Source organism: Ischnura elegans (assembly GCF_921293095.1).
Source record: "Ischnura elegans chromosome 13 unlocalized genomic scaffold, ioIscEleg1.1 SUPER_13_unloc_1, whole genome shotgun sequence".
NCBI lineage: Eukaryota > Metazoa > Arthropoda > Insecta > Odonata > Coenagrionidae > Ischnura > Ischnura elegans.
Window position 1 is genome coordinate 17,531,434 of NW_025791657.1, and position 17,084 is coordinate 17,548,517.

Consider the following 17,084-nt stretch of genomic DNA (forward strand, 5'->3'; position numbering starts at 1 on the left):
ACAGTCACCGTCAGTGAGCTCCCTCCAAGACGGGCGGTAACAGTTCTTTGCTCAAGCATGTATCTGATCCATCTCACAATGTGTGTATGGATTCCATGCCTGTCCGCTGCCAGGCAGATTTGTTCAAAGGATGTATTGTTGAAGGCTCCTTCTATATCTAGAAACGCTCCAAACCCATACAAACCATGTTCCAGTACGTTCTCTATCCTACAGACTAGGTTGTGGAGTGCAGTTTCCACAGACCTGCCCTTCTGGTAGGCGTGCTGATGCGGATGCAGAGGATGGTCCCTAAGGGGACCATCTCTGATATATCTGTCAACTATCTTCTCCAGCGTTTTCAGCAGGAAAGACATTAGGCTAATGCGCCTAAATGAGCTGGCCAAAGTGTAGTCCGTCTTCCCTGGTTTTGGGATAAAGACAACTTTGGTAGCTCTCCACTTCTTTGGGATATACCCATATGCAAGACAGGAGCGGAATATCCTTACCATGGGGAGTAATACCAGCTCCTGTCCCTCTTGTAAAAGTGCCGGGAAAATTCCATCTTCGCCGGCCGATTTGTAAGGGCTAAAACTCATTATAGCCCATCTAGTTACTTCATATTTAACGATGCTGGAGGCCAGTCTCCAGTCCGTCACAGCCGGACGGGTGGGAGGCTTCCATTGTTGCATCTCCTCCGACTCTTTGGAGCCTGGAAAGTGAGTCTCCAACAGAAGTTTTAATGCTTCCTTGTCAGAAGACGTATATTCTCCCGAGGGAAGCAAAAGAGACCCTACTCCGGCTTCCGGGTCTTTTGCAATGATTTTATGAAATCTTGAGAGTTGTGGAACTGACTCCACATTCTCGCAAAAGCGCCTCCAAGACTTCTTTTTTGAGCTTTTGATCGCTGATTTGTACCTACGTTGGGTGTCCTTAAAGGTTTCCCAATCTTGCGGCAACCTGGTTCTCTTTGCTTTATTAAAGAGTTTTCTTGTCTCCTTTCGGAGACTTTCTAACTCTGCTCCCCACCAGGGTGGATTACCACTCTCTTTCCTGGTTCTTAACGGGCAGCTGATCTCGTAAGAGGTGATGATGCACTTCTGCAGATGTTCCGCAGCAGCATCAATCTCCTCCACTTTGTTGAATTTGTTAGGAATAGTCTGTGACAGGCTATCCCTTAAATAGTCTCGGTACATTACCCAGTTCGTGCTCCTAGGATTCCGGTATGTGGTTCGCTTTTCAGCGGCGAGCATAAGTGTGAAGAGAATATGCCTGTGGTCTGACAGTGAGACCTCGTTGGATACTCTCCATTCACCCACTGAGCTTACCAGTGTATTGGTGCAAAAAGTAATGTCTAGCACCTCCTCCCTCAAACTGTTTGAGAATGTGGGTGAGGAGCCCCTGTTGAGCACCTGGAGGTTAGTTGTCATGAGGTATTCCACTAGGGCTCTGCCTCTATCGTTGGAGTCACTGCTCCCCCACACAAAATGATGTGAGTTAGCATCACACCCCACTAGTAATTCTAGACCATTAGATCTGCAATAACTTACCAACCTCTCCAACTCCGCAGTCGGCGGCAGCTCCGGAGAGTCATATGGTAGGTAGGAGGAACAGGTAACAATCCTCCTCATGTTAGCACCAGTCCCCAGAGTCAGCAGGACTGCCGTCTGGTCCCTGGAGGTAAATTGTGGTAAGAGCATGGCTCTCAACCCATTAACAAAGACACATGTCCTTGGTCTATCAGCATTGGTACAATGAAACATTTTACCAGATGTTGTACTCAAACCTCTGACCCTACCTTGGAAAGCCCATGGTTCTTGGATCAGAGCAACATTGACCCTACCTTCATAAAGGATCCTTTGCAGGATCCCTGAGGCGGCCTTGGAGTGTTGGAGATTGGCCTGGAGCATAGTGATGCCTGCCATGACTATTTCTCCACTCCCTCCTTGCTGGTTGAGGCAGCTTCTTCATCAGGGGGTTTCGGTTTATCCGTCCCCCCTGCAGTCCCCAGGAAAGCAACCTCAACTTTGCTAAGGCCGATATGCCTTTGAAAGTTGGGGCCCGATATGATGTCGGCAGATGGCTCATCGACACCCAAAATGAATCGGGTGCCCTTTGCAAGCACCTGCCTGTCATACGTCCTCCAAAGGCTGATGTTGAGCCCAGGATTGACGCGTTTAAGTCGCTCTTGAAGAGGCTTGACCTCTGGCCTGCTGTGTCCTGGGACCCAGACCATCAGTCTCCTCCTCTTTATGAGGGTGTCCGCCTCAACACATTTACAGACGATCCCTTCTACAGGTCCCATCTGTTCCGTGGCGGTCACCAGCCACGACGCTGATAGATCGTTGCAGCAGGCAACCTCCATGGCACCATTGATGAGCCTGGTGCCCATAAAAATCGGGAGCTCCTGGCCCTCTGGGACAGCGTCCCAGAGTTTTTCCAGTCGCCCCTCGATCTCCGCAATCCATTCCTCCGTCACCACCCCTGTCGGGTAGTTATGAGGAACGATGGCCATCCTCTTGAGGTCCTTGGTGACCTCAGCATATGAGGGTTTAACCCTCTTATTGTCTCTCGCCTCGCCGGAAGGAGTGTCGCCAGGGGTTCGGCTCCGTTTTGCCGCGGCCTTCGGGGTCTCCGCACCAACCACACCCCGCTCGGGGCCCCTGCTGGGTACATTGTCCCCAGCAGTACACCCTTTCGCAGGGGGGGGCGCAGATCCTCCGGCAGCCTTAGCAGCCCTTTGCCTCTCCCTCTTCCGCAACCTCTTATTCCTCTTGGCGGAAATCTTGCTCTCTGTGAAGAGCCTTCTCATGTCAGAGGCCACACTCCCTAAGGTGGAAGCACCGGAGTCGGACTCCACTGTCATGGGAGTATGAGGCATCTCTTTCAGTGTTGACTCCGAGGAGTCTGATAATAAGCCCTCCTCCTCCCCCGAGGGGTTGGAAGTAGGGCCAACTTTGGTGGGGATCCCCGAAGGGCCCCCTTTTGTCAGGGCGGTTGAGTTGCTCCCGTCTCGATCCCCACAGGGGCTCATCAACAGGGCCTCCTCCTCCTGCCCAGATAGAGACAGAGACCGCCTTGCGGCAGCCTCCGATGAGGTTTTAGATTTTTGTTTGATATCCATGAAAATCCCACGAGTAGCTAGGGAAATAAAGGTCCTGCCCATACAGAGCCCCGCATGTATGAGTAAGGCTAAATAAAACCGGAGGTCGCCTGGTTTCCGGAGTCGCCCCTGCTAGAGACTTCTCACCCTCCGCCCCACCTCACGTGGTCACCTTGGCGCAGGGGCCCACCGTAGTGAAGGGAGCAGTTTATCGACCAGCCAGGTCTAGATCCGTCATGTTCTGCGAAAACCAGGGACACCTCGTGGAGGATGTGGCTCTACACCACGCATGACGGTCTTGGCAGGCAGCAAGCCCGAGGGCCCGCTAGCCTGCCCTAGGATCACTTATCCTTCGCCCCCTTCTCGAGCACATACGCAGCTGGCAGTTTTGGAATTGGTGGAAACAATAATATAATTGACTTAATAATGAAGTTGCCGCAAGAGGTACTTAGGAATACCTAAAGATCCAATTTACGTCATTGATTTGCTCTTTGGAATATTTAAGTATACCACTAGAGACATTTTCATCACTATCATCAAAATAAAATCAAATTACAGCTTGGAGAGATTAGGAGACCAATTCCAAATCAGTAAGACATACGTTTCTTCTACTATCCACACAACTTTCTCTTATTTCAAATTACTTTAAAAATTTAATAATTTTTACGAAGCATAACAAATTTGTCCTTTGTCTTTTTGAGCCAATTACAGCTAAGTACAGAATATCATTGAATGTTTTGAAATTCGAATACAAAAGACCTCTGATCCAATAAAACAAATTTTGACATGGAGTTAGTATAAAAAATCTAATACCATCAAATATTTAGTATCTATTGATGGAAATGAATTTGTAAATGTTGTTTCCTTCTGGGTAAGGCGGAAAAATTAATGACAAAATTTATTTCCTGTAGTTTTTTCTTATTTTGTGCTGAGGACAAACTCTTCTTTTCATAGTGTATATATTATTCTCTTTTAAGTTGAATAAAACAAACTGCTCAGTAGCCGTATTCTTCTCTAGCAGCGCTGAAATAGTTTTCAACCCCTAGACCCATAGAATGCCAATTTTGGATGGCCGTCTACATTTCAATGGGGAACAATGGAAGGGCATGGAAGCTTGAACACTGACGGACCGCGCTCCGGCATGGGTAAAAAGTCTGTAAGCTACTGACCATTGCCACTACGGATCTCTGGCACCGGCTCAACAACCAAGCAACTTATCTTTTGACCTGTAAAAATCCGGGGTGTGTGCAAGCAGCGCTTCACCGGTAAAATATCGGCCGGTATATTACTGGCTATCCAAAATTGGTGTGTATTCAAGAGGCCTTTCAGTAATCTTTATAAGAATAAATATTGACAACAATTTGCAATTCTATGTTACGATGCAGACGAATCTCAGAGGAACATAATTGATTATTTTACGATATTAGTTCCCTGTAGTCACCATAGTTTTTATACGCTAGAAATTATCAAAAGCCATTGAAACTTAAAAAAAGATCATTGTGTGGCAGGGATTGTTAATATAATATGAAATGTATCCCTTGAGAACCATTTCAGCATTTACTAGAGTATAATTCAAATAAAAAAGGAAGCCAGCCAAGGCCAAGTAAATGGTAACGAAATTAAATATTTGATACAAAATATACTCATAAGTACAATTAACATATTTTACAGTGTTATCATAGTTAATATGCATTAACTCTTACCTTGCACGCTTGACTCCTTGAATTTCCAGAGCACTAAAAATGTCATTATTTGATTTATTTTCTGCGTATTTAGATTTTTCTTGCCTTGACCATCTATTTATTGAAAAAAATTGAAAATGAAAAATGAGCATCAGGCACTTAGCTCATATAAGGCACAGTATTAGAATTAGCCCTCACAAAACCACAATCGGAAGGCATTTCTCACTATGGCATCCACAAAGTCAAGCAAGGCTTAAATAACGGCGTTCACTGAAAGCATGCAGTCAGCAAAGTAGCTGTGTATGACGTCAGCCATTCGAGCCTGACTTCCCACCGAAACTGACCGTTTCAAAAGCGCACAAATTTCAACGGAGCACAAAAGAAAATGTAATGCACCTATTGCAGAAATTTTTTCACAACTGTGAATTATTAGCCAAAACTCAATTTTAGCATCTACTTAAATTGGTTATTTCGTTTGAGGTTAACACCCTTTCTAAAATTATTGAAAAAGTTGACGCCGTATGATCACAATACGACAATGATGACAAGATCTCAATGAAGACAACAAAATATGTAGCCATGACGAAGCCCTGTTCCCCTGTGTGGTAGCCTGAAACACTACCACTACCTCACCTGACCCGTCTGCTAAGAGGTGAGATATTATGGATCTATAGGCGGCTTGTGAAAAGTACCACATGAAAATTAATTAATTGCAGCCAAACTAAGGCCCATACAACGGAACCACTACTAGTTCAGAGATGTGTTTACCATTCCGAAGGCCATAAAAAATACGGCATTGAAAAAGACGTAGCAAGGTTCATGGTCTCCCCTTGTTAGTTAGGCTTATGTACGAGTTACAGGAAGTCTTACCTATTCGATTCAAAGTTACTTATAACTGAAAAGAGTACATATTCTTATCTCAAAATAATTCATTTTTTCCTCTTTATTTTGTATTTAATTGTTGTAGTTTTCTTGCCTTATATTTTTCTATGTTAAATCTTGGTAGCGATAAAGCAAATATCAATATGATATTTATTTTACGATAAAATATCCTGCGACCAATAAATCATGCCTCATGAAGATGTTTATTTTACAATATGAAATCCCAGGACTGATAATTCATAGCTCATTAAGAAAAATCAGTTCTCACATTTCAATCGAACTCTGTAGTGTTGTAGTTCATAGGGACCTGTCCACAAATCTCCTCCCATATTGGGTTTTATAACCAATGGTTTTAAAAGGGAAATGCAGTTCAACATTTATGTACCTAATATATTTGCTTATAAATGGTCTCCTTTCAAGTAGCAGCGGTAGTGTGGTGGTTATGGTGTTTGGCTACTCTCTGGAGGTACTAGGTTCAACATTCGCATGCAGCACTTTTTTCATGATTTGTTTCTACTTATCATTGTGCAAAATTTTACAAATGCCTGCCGTTTATCATCATTTCCATGATTATCACTGAAAAATTTAGTTTTCTGTGTGGAAATCTTTTTCTGCAATATAGCAGCGTCACATTGTATCCCATTTTTTCACACAGATGCCTAGTTTCCATTGCATTATTTTGGTTCATTCGTTGCGAAAGAAACCTTAATTATTATATGGTATCACATGAACTAAATTACATCCATTGCAGAGCTATCCAATGAAGATAATATTACAATGCAGGCGGAACATAAATCAAAGACCGTTTACATGTTGAAAAAAATGGAATAATATTTAATTTCCTGAAGTTTTGAAAATATTTTTATTTTGTGAGGAAAAAATTTATGTGGAATTCCAAATTTTGATACGATGTGGTACATAAAAAAATTTAAATCATCCTTTCAAAAAAATTCCTGAATCTCTTTTTGCGCATGATTAATATCTTGATGATTTCTTCCAGCATACTGTAAGTGAGGATGGGGACCCATTTGAGAGTTCAGCTACTGCCCATGAGTCTGCATTTGGTGAGTACTCTTACGGGTTGCAAATAACTCTATACTTGGAGGGATTGATGTTAATGTGGAGGATATACAAGTAAATGCTTTTATTTAGCCAACTTTAACTGTGACTAGAGCAATTATTGAAAATTTGACTGTGTCCCATAAGTCCACAATGGAAGCCATGGATGAGTGCTTTTAAGGGCCTCAAATAGTGGCATACAAGTAAGGCTTAGGTCACTTTCACATGGCACGGTGCTGTTCTTTAATATAATCTAATGTCCCTACCGATGCCTTCATACCAGTCAAATCATGCGGTGTTCTCCACTGCGCCCATTTCTAACCGGCCAGGCACTGCAGCATCAACAGCGTCAACTGGTCATGAAACTCAGATCGCTTTCAGATGAGAAAACTGGATTTCCTTGTGCCATGCGGAGAATGAAGGAATGTGGAAAGTGGGCTCTTCTGAAATCGGCCTTATTGTGACTGATTCTGAAGGATGAAGAACCTGAATTCGTCATCCATCCATATTTCCTGTTGTCTTTATTTTAAGTGGTAATTGGATAGGGGAGAAGTTTTATATTTACGTACTTTTTTGTAGTCATTTGAATCGTTTTTAATGGTCTTCCCTAACAAAGTATTTTTGTTTCACTGAAATTGTTGGGTATGTAAATGAGCATTGGCTAAGAATTTTTTCTTTATTTTCTCTATTTGGCATTTTTGACAGCTAAAGAGTCATATTAAATGAATAAAAAGAATGCTGCCTTGCTTCAGCTAAGCTTGGAGACTAGTTTATTGAAAGAAAAAAATTTACTCGTAGTAGCCACTCACCTTTTTTCTAGAAATGCCGGTGAAAAGCGGTGTGAATCCTCAAAATCATACACCCAAAAAGCCAGAATGGAGCATTGAAAATTTAAACATGGAACTTGGTCAAATGAGGGCAAAAATTAGCTTTACTTTTGGACCATTTTGAATTCGTGGGAAAATTAGCGAAAATCTTTTAAATGAGTGCATTCCTATTCACACTTTTGTCCTTGGGATTAGCAATGGTGCTTTGTTAGGTTTTACTGACAACTTGGCAAGAAGCGTCCTTGGAGGAGAAAATATGGTTGACATAATATTAAATTTATAGGTATGCTCTAGAAATGAAATCAGTATGACTAAGAAACAGACGATTTATTGATATCAATCAAATAATTCTACAATCAATATGCATAATACCCTTGAAAGGCATGTGGTAGGGGGTGTTAGGACTTACGCTGTTCTTAAATAAAAAGGAGATGCTCTATGGGAATCAGGACAAGCGTTTATTAAAGTCCTTTACGGCTCGGGGGAAAAACGAATTCCCGTATCTACCCATTCTGCAAAACAACTCTTTTAATTTATCGCTTCTATCGGACCTGGAAATATAGTGGGGCTCTAGTATTTTGTCCTCCGTTTCGCTTTTAAAGAAATTCATTCTCAACTGTTCAAGAAATTTAAGCTTAGCATGCAGTCTTCGAGTCTCCAGTGGCTCCCAGTCCAATTCACATAACATCTGGGTAATGCTGTCTGTTTTTGACGAACCACACAGCCTTCCTTGGTATTTTTTCAGTTCGCTGATTAAGTATTTCTTTGCTGGATCCCATACGCTCGTTGCATCATCAAGGTGCGGTCGGATGAGCGCAAAATAGCACCTTTCTTTTACTTTCTCATCTGAAAATCTTCCCTCAATGCGCTTGACAAATCCTATTTTTTTCAGGGCTATACCGCAAGTATTTCTTATGTGTGTTCCCCACAGAAGGTTCAAGGTTATCGTAACTCCCAGGTACTTCACTTCGTATGTTGCCACTATGTTAACACCATCCACTGCATAAACATGGTCATAGTTGTAGGAATTCAGCAAGAAATGTGCCGTCATGCATTTGTTCAAATTAAGTTCAAGTCCCCTCTCTTGGCTCCATCAATGAACGTTGTTTCAGTCCAATGATAGAATGTCATGGAGTGGTCACTAATTTGGCGATAGGTGACAGGGTTGTCAGCAAATAAACGTATTTTACTGCTAATGCGGGAGCAGAGTTCATCAATGTATATATAATGAACAACAGGGAAGAAAAATGTATTGTTCCCTTAACCAAAATAATTGCTGAAAGAGAAAGGTCTTTATACGTTGGTGCAAAAAAAAAGAAATAAGAGATGAATTCAGAGAGAAATTTTCCCTTGCAAAAGCAGAGCAGAGAATTCATCTCTCTTTAGTTCCCAGAAGAATTGACGATATTGTCATAGTGACCCAAAATAATAAATTAGTCCTTATTATTTCTAAAATACATCATGATTATGCCATTGATGCTGAAAGGGATAGCCAAAATAAATCTGATATGCTTACATCCTACAACAACTAAAATTGACGTTGATGTAGTGGACGTCCAATTCTGTGCAAAAACTATACTTCAGGACGTAATACAAGATGGCAGCCTTCGGTAATTTTTTAACTAATTATTGAAAATGTCTGCTTCCATTGCCCTTGGAATTTTAAAGGTTCATTAAATATCTTCTCAAGTTATTAGGAGTGGTTTTCTGCAGAAGAAAGCTTGGGAAATGATTAAACTGCATATAATGAAAAAGAGTGGAAATGCTACTATCCCAACACAAATAAGAGCTCAGGCTTGCGTGGCATACTTGGAATATCTGCCCCCAGTGCCGCTCCAAACCATAGCTTATCTCATGACAGTTGGGTATATTTCACTGAAGGGAGTTTCTTTTGTCTGTTTGTTCATTGCTTTTATCTTTAAATTTTTAATTACCTCTATGAAAACTAATCCAGGAAAAATTCGAAATAATTTTTCTAGATACTCATCTGCAGTACCACAAAATTAATTGTGATTGCCATTGTTAGGAACCTTTTTAATTTAGAAAATATTCACCAACCATTAAATATTCGATTTACAAGAAAAATATTTTCCCCTTTTAAAGGACCAATTCTAAAAGGGGTCTAATTTTATTCTTTTCCTGGAATTGGAAGCCATATGTGTGATGCGTATGTTTGTGCTTGATTATTTGTATACGTAGCATTTTAACCCATGATTTCGTCTTTTTTGTTCTACTACGCCCATGTTGCCCTCGTCATTTTTATGCTATGTGTTCTTTTCCCTTTCATATATTTTTATCGAGTCTCTAAGTTCAAGTCCAACTTGGGCAGCAACTGTACCACCTGTTTGTGCATTTTTTCATCCATTCCATGGATTTTAAATAGAAGATGTTGTAGTCTTAAATTTCATGTTTGACTGTGTTGGTTGCTATTTGAAATTTTCTTCTAGGGGTCCCGGCTGCCGAAGATTTGCCCGAGCAATCAACATCAACTTCATATCTGCTTGCAGAAGGAAATCTAAGGAATCATTCAATTGATGAATGCATTGGTCCCACAGATTTGGTGACACAAATTGATTCGAAGGATGGAACATCCCATGAAGAGATAGAGAAAAATCTGATAGATGAAGACTTGGGAAAATGTGGTGCTTCTGAATCTGATGAGATACCAAGTTGCTCAATTCCTGATGACAGACAATGTAATACCAAAGACATTGAATCACTTAAAAGCAGCAGAGGTGGAGCCGCAATGGCTGTTGTTGGGGAGAAAAGTGGTTGTGATGCACCAAATACCTCACATAACCTTAGGTTTATCAGAATAAGTAGAAATTACAGAAGTGGCTGTGAGACCATCATGGGAGGCAATGAGGAGATACTTAATTGCTTGATCGAAAATCCAGGGAGCAGTTACAGTTCAAACGAAGATTCATATAATTGTTTCAACTGCAGAGATGTGTTCAACAACAAAAAGGAGCTAATGAAACACATGAAAATTCATTTTGTTGCTCGTAAATTTGATGCTGCAGCAGAATCATCAATCGTAGATGTGTCTCTGGAAGCACTTCCATCAAGCGGACATAGAAGATCTTGCGAGCCTACCAACTCAAATGCTTTAAGTGGGCTGGATGGGAAAAGGCTAAAGCCTATGCGAAAAGAAAATGTTCTTATCAAGGAAACCAGTGGAGGAAAAGGGGACGAGAAAAATAGAAGGCGATTGTCGAGAAGTTTCACTGTAGGAGAGAAATCAACTACACAAACTTTATCTTCAAAGTCACCTAGCATTAGAAATCTACGCAATCACGTGGGTCCGAGAGAGGAAGAGAGACTATATTCATGCAGTGAAGGGACTAAATCCTTCACTCAGAAAAGAGACCTCACCGTTAACAAACTTACACACACAGGAGGGAAAACGTATTCTTGTAGCACTTGCTGCAAGTCTTTCACACAAAGAGGTCATCTCAACAGTCACGTGCTGACACACGCAAGAGAGAAGCCTTTTATATGTAAGGTCTGCAGCAAGTCCTTCTCTAGGAAAAACACTCTCTACGTGCACGTACGTACTCACACAGGAGAAAGGCCTTATTCATGCAACGTGTGTGAAAAGTCTTTCTCGGATAAGAGTAACTTACTTAGACATTTTCGTACTCACACTGGGTATAAACCGTTTTCCTGCGACGAGTGTGAAAAGTCTTTCTCGCATAAGTGCGACTTAGTTAGACATATTCGTGTTCACACGGGAGAGAGGCCTTTTTCATGCAACGAGTGTGAAAAGTCTTTCTCGGATAGGAGCAACTTAGTTACACATGTACGTACCCACACGGGGGATAAACCGTATTCTTGTAGCATTTGCCGCCAGTGTTTCACTCAGAAGAGTATTCTCGACAGTCACATGCGAACACACACGGGAGAGAAGCCTTTTTCATGCAATGAGTGTGAAAAGTCTTTCGCTAGGAAAAGTCACCTCACCTCACACATTAAAAGACACTCGGGAGAGAAACCTTATTCTTGTAGCATTTGCTGCAAGCATTTCACAAAGAGATGTTCTCTTGACAGTCACATGCGTTTGCATATGGGGGAGAGAGGCATTAAATCATGACACGAGTGTGAAAATTCTTTCTCGAATAAGAACCACTTAGTGACACATTTTCGTATACACTCGAGAGAGAAGCCTTTGTCGTGCAGAATGTGCGAAAATTCTTTTTACAGAAGAGCCTCTTAGTACATTTGTGCAAAACAACGAGTTGCTTTATTTCTGCAACGTCTGCAGCAAGTCTGTCGCGCCATGATGCCACCTAGTAACCCATTCGTACACACACAGTAGATAAACGTTATCAATGAAACATTCGTTGAAAGTGTTTTGCGGTTACCTTTACAGATATTCATACATGCTCACACATATGAGCATAGTCCGCATCAAGTCCATAACTACAAGGAGCGGCCCTGACCACCACATGTGTAAACGTACAAATGTATTGTATTATTATTGAGTATTTTGCAATAAGTCTTTCACTGTTATTTTTAATCTCAACTTCCACATGCGCTCAAAAGTGAGATACTCTATCCATTTTGTGTGCTTTCCCTCAGAAAAATCACCTTTGCGCATGCAACATTTTCTCGCGTTCAGGATAATTCATATAAATCTTACACATGTTCTACTTAAACCTCATGCAAAGCTGCACTGAGGAGTCTAATGTTTAATTTTCGCCTGCATAACGAGAAGTGAATGATTGTATTGTGTCAATAGGGATGATGGGCCATCTACATGTTTCTATGAAATGCGTGCCAAGTAATGTGTTTTTGGGTTTTCGTAATGAATATTGAAAGAGAGTAGTAGCAGAAAAGGGCACGCCAAGGCTATCAGATTAGTATGAAGCAGCCTACACTACACATTTTTGATTAAAGACGTCCACAATATTCATTCCAATGTTTCTGGCTTTAAGTCTAGTCTTCATTGTCATATTCTAATTGGTTACGAATTTTCTTAGAATTAATCATGTGTTCTTTGAATATTCTTTGTTAAAATAATTATTATTGTGTCCACTATTTGTAAATTATGTGATATTAGTGCGCAATAAAAGGCTTAGCAATAATGACTGAGTTTGTTAATTTAATGAATTCAGCATGTCATTTATTTTCATTGTTAAAAGATATGCAATTTTATTTCTATTTCTCTGTTTACACTCGCGGCTGAGCAATTCGTCACGATTTGTCGGAATGCACCGTCAATAGGACAGCAAGGAAAATCGTGGGCTATTAACCTTAGAACGGTGAAGTTGCGAGAAAAGGCAGCAAGGGAGGAGGAAGATGTACAAACATTGGCAGGTGAATGGGGATGATATCGGAGGGTGGGAGAGTAAGAAGAGGATGGGGAGTGGATACTAGGTGGCGCTGAGCGCACTTGCAGTGTTTGTTAATGAGAAAATAATTCAGAGGACACGTTGGACGCAACCAATAGTAGTACTATGGAGTTTGTTAGCAAGGGATTCATCTAGGTACAAACTTTCGCAATCCGTTCAGCCGTCTGGAAACACATAGCGGACAGATAAACATGTATTGAAGATTACATATCAAAAAGATTAAGCGTATCCTGACATTATCTTATCGCCGAGGAATGCCATAAGTTCCTCCTACAAAGCTAGGTTGACATTTTTATATTTAGAATTTATGATACTTTGTATGCATATGTGATTCAAAAATTTATCTGTGAAAAATAAAGAAAAAGTCTAGTCGACTTTCACATTTCAATACCTTTTCAGAATGAAGAAATGCATCTTAGGTTAACTAGAGGACTCCCCTTTCTGCACTCATAAAGATTATATGATGTTACATTTGAGGGTAATATTGCATTATTGTCGCCTCCAGAGGTGCACTTGGGAGTTTATATTTATTTATTGCCAAGGAAAATATCTTTTTTATGGATAATTTCTACCAATATGCTTGCGTTCAATCGTTAAATAAATTTTTAAATTTAATTCACTATGCTGAAATAAAATTTTTGGGTAAATATAAGAGCAGCCATTGTTACATTATCAACGAGAATTGACCCACGTGCATGGCACCCGATATATCGAACGGCTGTCAATTTTGGTAATATAGATAAAAAATATTAAAGAACAACTTGAGGAAATAAGAAAGAATAAGATCAAACTTAAGGACAAAAACGAGATGAAAGTCATCAATACATTAAGAAAAAAAAACTTAAATAAAAATAATTGATACACACCTACAGAGAGCGCTTTCCGGATTGTCCCTTCTTGGAGAGAGAGGAAGCTCCCTGCTCTCCACGGCGCATTCACGATGAAAACCATTCCAACGAATCCTTGCATTTCCTAGGAATTTATTTATCTTGCTGTTGTACATTAGCCGGGAAAACTAATGTCAACGCATTGGTATCTATTTTTTATGCTTTTGGTGGCGGGTCTTCAGTTTCTGCGTAATTACCAAGGACATATTACATTCGTGGTCCGTCGTGAGGGGGTAGGGTGAGCAGTCCCAGAATATGAGGGTCCACCGCCTGCTAGACACACGCCCGGTTTCGATGGAAAAATATCTTCCCCGCTAATGTCCCGCACACAGTGGCAGAGAAATTTTGACGCTCCCCCAGTTAAAGGTTTACAGCCACCGACTGCGTCCGCCGGGTATGAAGATGTTGTGTTGACATTTAGTCATAAAATGTAGCAGCGACATAAGCAAGTTTATATGTCGAATAAGCAGTCGTGGAGAAAAGGCAGCCGTGATTCGAGTAGATATGAGCCTATCCCTAGGCAAGATAGGCCAACTAAATAATACACAAAGCCTTAGCAAATGCAGTGATTTGGCGATGGGAGGCTTCTAAGTATGCCTCGCATCATCTGGAGAAGAAGGCAGCAGTTCATCTTCATATGAGTAAAGGGAGAGGCCACGGTGGTCAGTACAGCGACACTCAGTTCACTGCAGGCGTAGGAACATTTACGTAAACGGCTATAGTACTGCGATGAGGGAGGCAAGGGGAAACAACCACATAATTATCCCGAGGAGTCGCCGTCTCTCCAGCGTTAAATTATCACTCACGATGGAATTCCCTAAGTCAAAACATTCCGGAGTCGAGTGCTCTTGCGGAGACTCGTGCATGTGCCAAATATCACGAGCCTTGAAATGAAGAATGAAAGAACACCAAAGAGCTACCAAGAATAGATAATTTTGTTTATCCGCCATCGCCAAGCATGTATGGGGAAGACAAATGCACAACGTGTACTTCGATAACTCACCACCAAACAGAAGCAATAATTTCTCCGGCTAATTAAAGAGACTATAGAAATAGCCAAAACACCAAGCTTCAACAGGGAGGACAGCTACTCGCTCTCCAACGCCTCGAAGAAACTTCCCAAAATCAGCCAATTGCCATAGAATGCCGCATCTTACCATAATCAAGCCATATATAGGAATGCAAAACATCTGCATCCGACATTTCAAACCTGAACACGCCTGCAGCAACGCCGGCGAAACTATCGTTGAACGAGGAATCGGCGCTGAGGGCAAGTCGGAAGCCAAGCTGCACCAAGAGGCTAATATTACTTGGACGTTTCTCTCCCTGTTACGGAAGCGGCTTCTTCTGCTCCTAACTTGTTGGACCACAGCCAGTAAACAGGTGGGGGACTGCGCTGTCGGTTCGCTGCCTGTTTATTACTTTTCTTTTACCGCTGACATTTAACGTGTATGATATACGTATATGTATTACTAACATTCTACGGAAGAAAACTGTACATATCAATTTTCAATTGACCCCCCGGTTTGGAAGTTAGCAGAGGTTTGCGTTTTATACAACAACTCCGTTAATTTTAGTAGCTAAAACAGCTTGATTTCGGCTAACTACTAGTGATAGATGTGGCTTCTTCATATCAAGATTATAGTTACAGGAACAAAAACTACGGTAATGCCAAGCGCTCAAATTAGGGAAACTTGATTTTACGCGCCTAAAACGGGTAATTTTGGGGAAAAAATATTAAGAACAGGAAATACCATGACGCCGAAATTTTTGTAAGATGCCGACACAGAAATGAATTCTCTTTCGTATGCTCTTTATTTCATTGAAGTTGATTGCTTCGTTTAGACGCTAGAGCTCCTCAAACTCGGGTATCTTGCTTTTTTAGAGACAGTACATGAGCTGGAAAATGATGCAAGACCTTTTGAGAATAATGGTAATAGAATACACGTATCTGGAGATCACACTATCTCCAGATCGCCCCGTGATTAGGAAGAGGAAAATTCTCGAGCTGCTGAGGGAGAATGAAGAATGTAGCCCGAGGACGTGCAAATGGAGCATGCTATCCCCGGAAACGGTAACGAGGAGGCTGATGAAGATACATAATTCGAATGGATTGATGCAAGAGGACCGCATTATTTCTAACACAAATGAGACCTCCACTTCTACAGAAAAGAGGGAAAACTTGAACGAAGTGCAAAAGCAAACATGAGCAAAAAATGGCTGTTCTCGAGCGATTGCAACTTCTTTAATCAAAGTTGAAAATAAGTATGTTGCTTTGCCCATCCCTGCCTGATTGTGATAGTGACTCTATTGAAAACTTGGATTTATCTTTTTGAGACTGTGTATGGATAAATTCCTGAAAATATTCAGAGTATTGGTATATTTTAGTGAAAAACATAGTACCTGGGTGTAATGTACAATCCATCCAGACATTGTCCGAGTGTCATGGTCCTTGTATGCAGGGTTTGTACGTTAAACCTCATGCAGGCAAGCCTGATATTTTTACATGGCTGGGCACTTGGCGTACTTTAACCACGATTTTATATGATAAAACTCGATTTTTGTTAAAATTTATCTTCCTTTGTAGAAATTACTCCAAGCTGGTACATGCATAGCTGAGACTGATATGTCGGTACAGATTTGATACACAGCCGGTTGTGCGGCATAATTTATAGGTCATAGTTGTTGAGTTCCTATTGTCGATCGTAAAAAAATCTGCTACAATACTTCGAGCTTTGAAAAATCACACTCTATACAGTTAAAGTAAAATATAGGAATACACGAGGCCAATTTAGACGAGAATGTAAGTACAATGATGAAATCCTTGGTTTTCGAAGACTGGCGAACTTTATTCGCCAACAAGCTACATAGCTCGAGTGTTAATAGTATGTATTTTCATCCTGCCGTATATACAACACACGAATACACTGTTGTATCGCCGCGCAGTCTGGCGCACAGGAAAATAAAAAGTCAAAGCAGCGACCCCTTTTGTTTGGTGCTGGCCGGCCAAATTGCATTGAAGGAAAATAAATAATACTCGATAATCCGAGCGAAAATTTCGCACTTTCAAGGTATGAATCAAGGAATTAGTACCTTAAGGAAACAGTATAGTTGGGTTTCGAAGAGAGAAGAAACTGTAACACAAAGTACTTTCTATGTACTTTTTCTCTTGCAAAAATGCACAAAATATATGAATACATTACAGACATGAGAGTTTTTAACCACTAGAATTGTTAATGGCATCTGTTAATGGGTAATGGCACGCAATTCACAAAACTTTATTAAAGATAATACTAGAAGTAACATTGTTGTTT

General features: G+C 41.0%; 1 protein-coding gene across 1 annotated transcript; it reads left to right on the forward strand.

Moving 5' to 3' along the window:
- The first annotated feature begins 4,175 nt into the window (after positions 1–4,175).
- LOC124172134 (zinc finger protein 2 homolog) lies at positions 4,176–12,611 on the forward strand. The gene is made up of 3 exons (XM_046551540.1): positions 4,176–4,235; positions 6,644–6,707; positions 9,977–12,611. Exons 1-3 carry the CDS (start codon positions 4,176–4,178, stop codon positions 11,620–11,622), a joined length of 1,770 nt encoding a protein of 589 aa, XP_046407496.1. The 3' UTR covers positions 11,623–12,611.
- The last annotated feature ends 4,473 nt before the right edge of the window (positions 12,612–17,084 follow it).

Coding starts and splice junctions, on each gene's coding strand:
- LOC124172134 (XM_046551540.1), top strand. CDS start 4,176: ATGGAAGGGCATGGAAGCTTGAACACTGACGGACCGCGCTCCGGCATG. Junction 4,236..6,643: donor CCGGCATGGGTAAAAAGTCT/GTAAGCTACTGA, acceptor GATTTCTTCCAG/CATACTGTAAGTGAGGATGG. Junction 6,708..9,976: donor TGCCCATGAGTCTGCATTTG/GTGAGTACTCTT, acceptor ATTTTCTTCTAG/GGGTCCCGGCTGCCGAAGAT.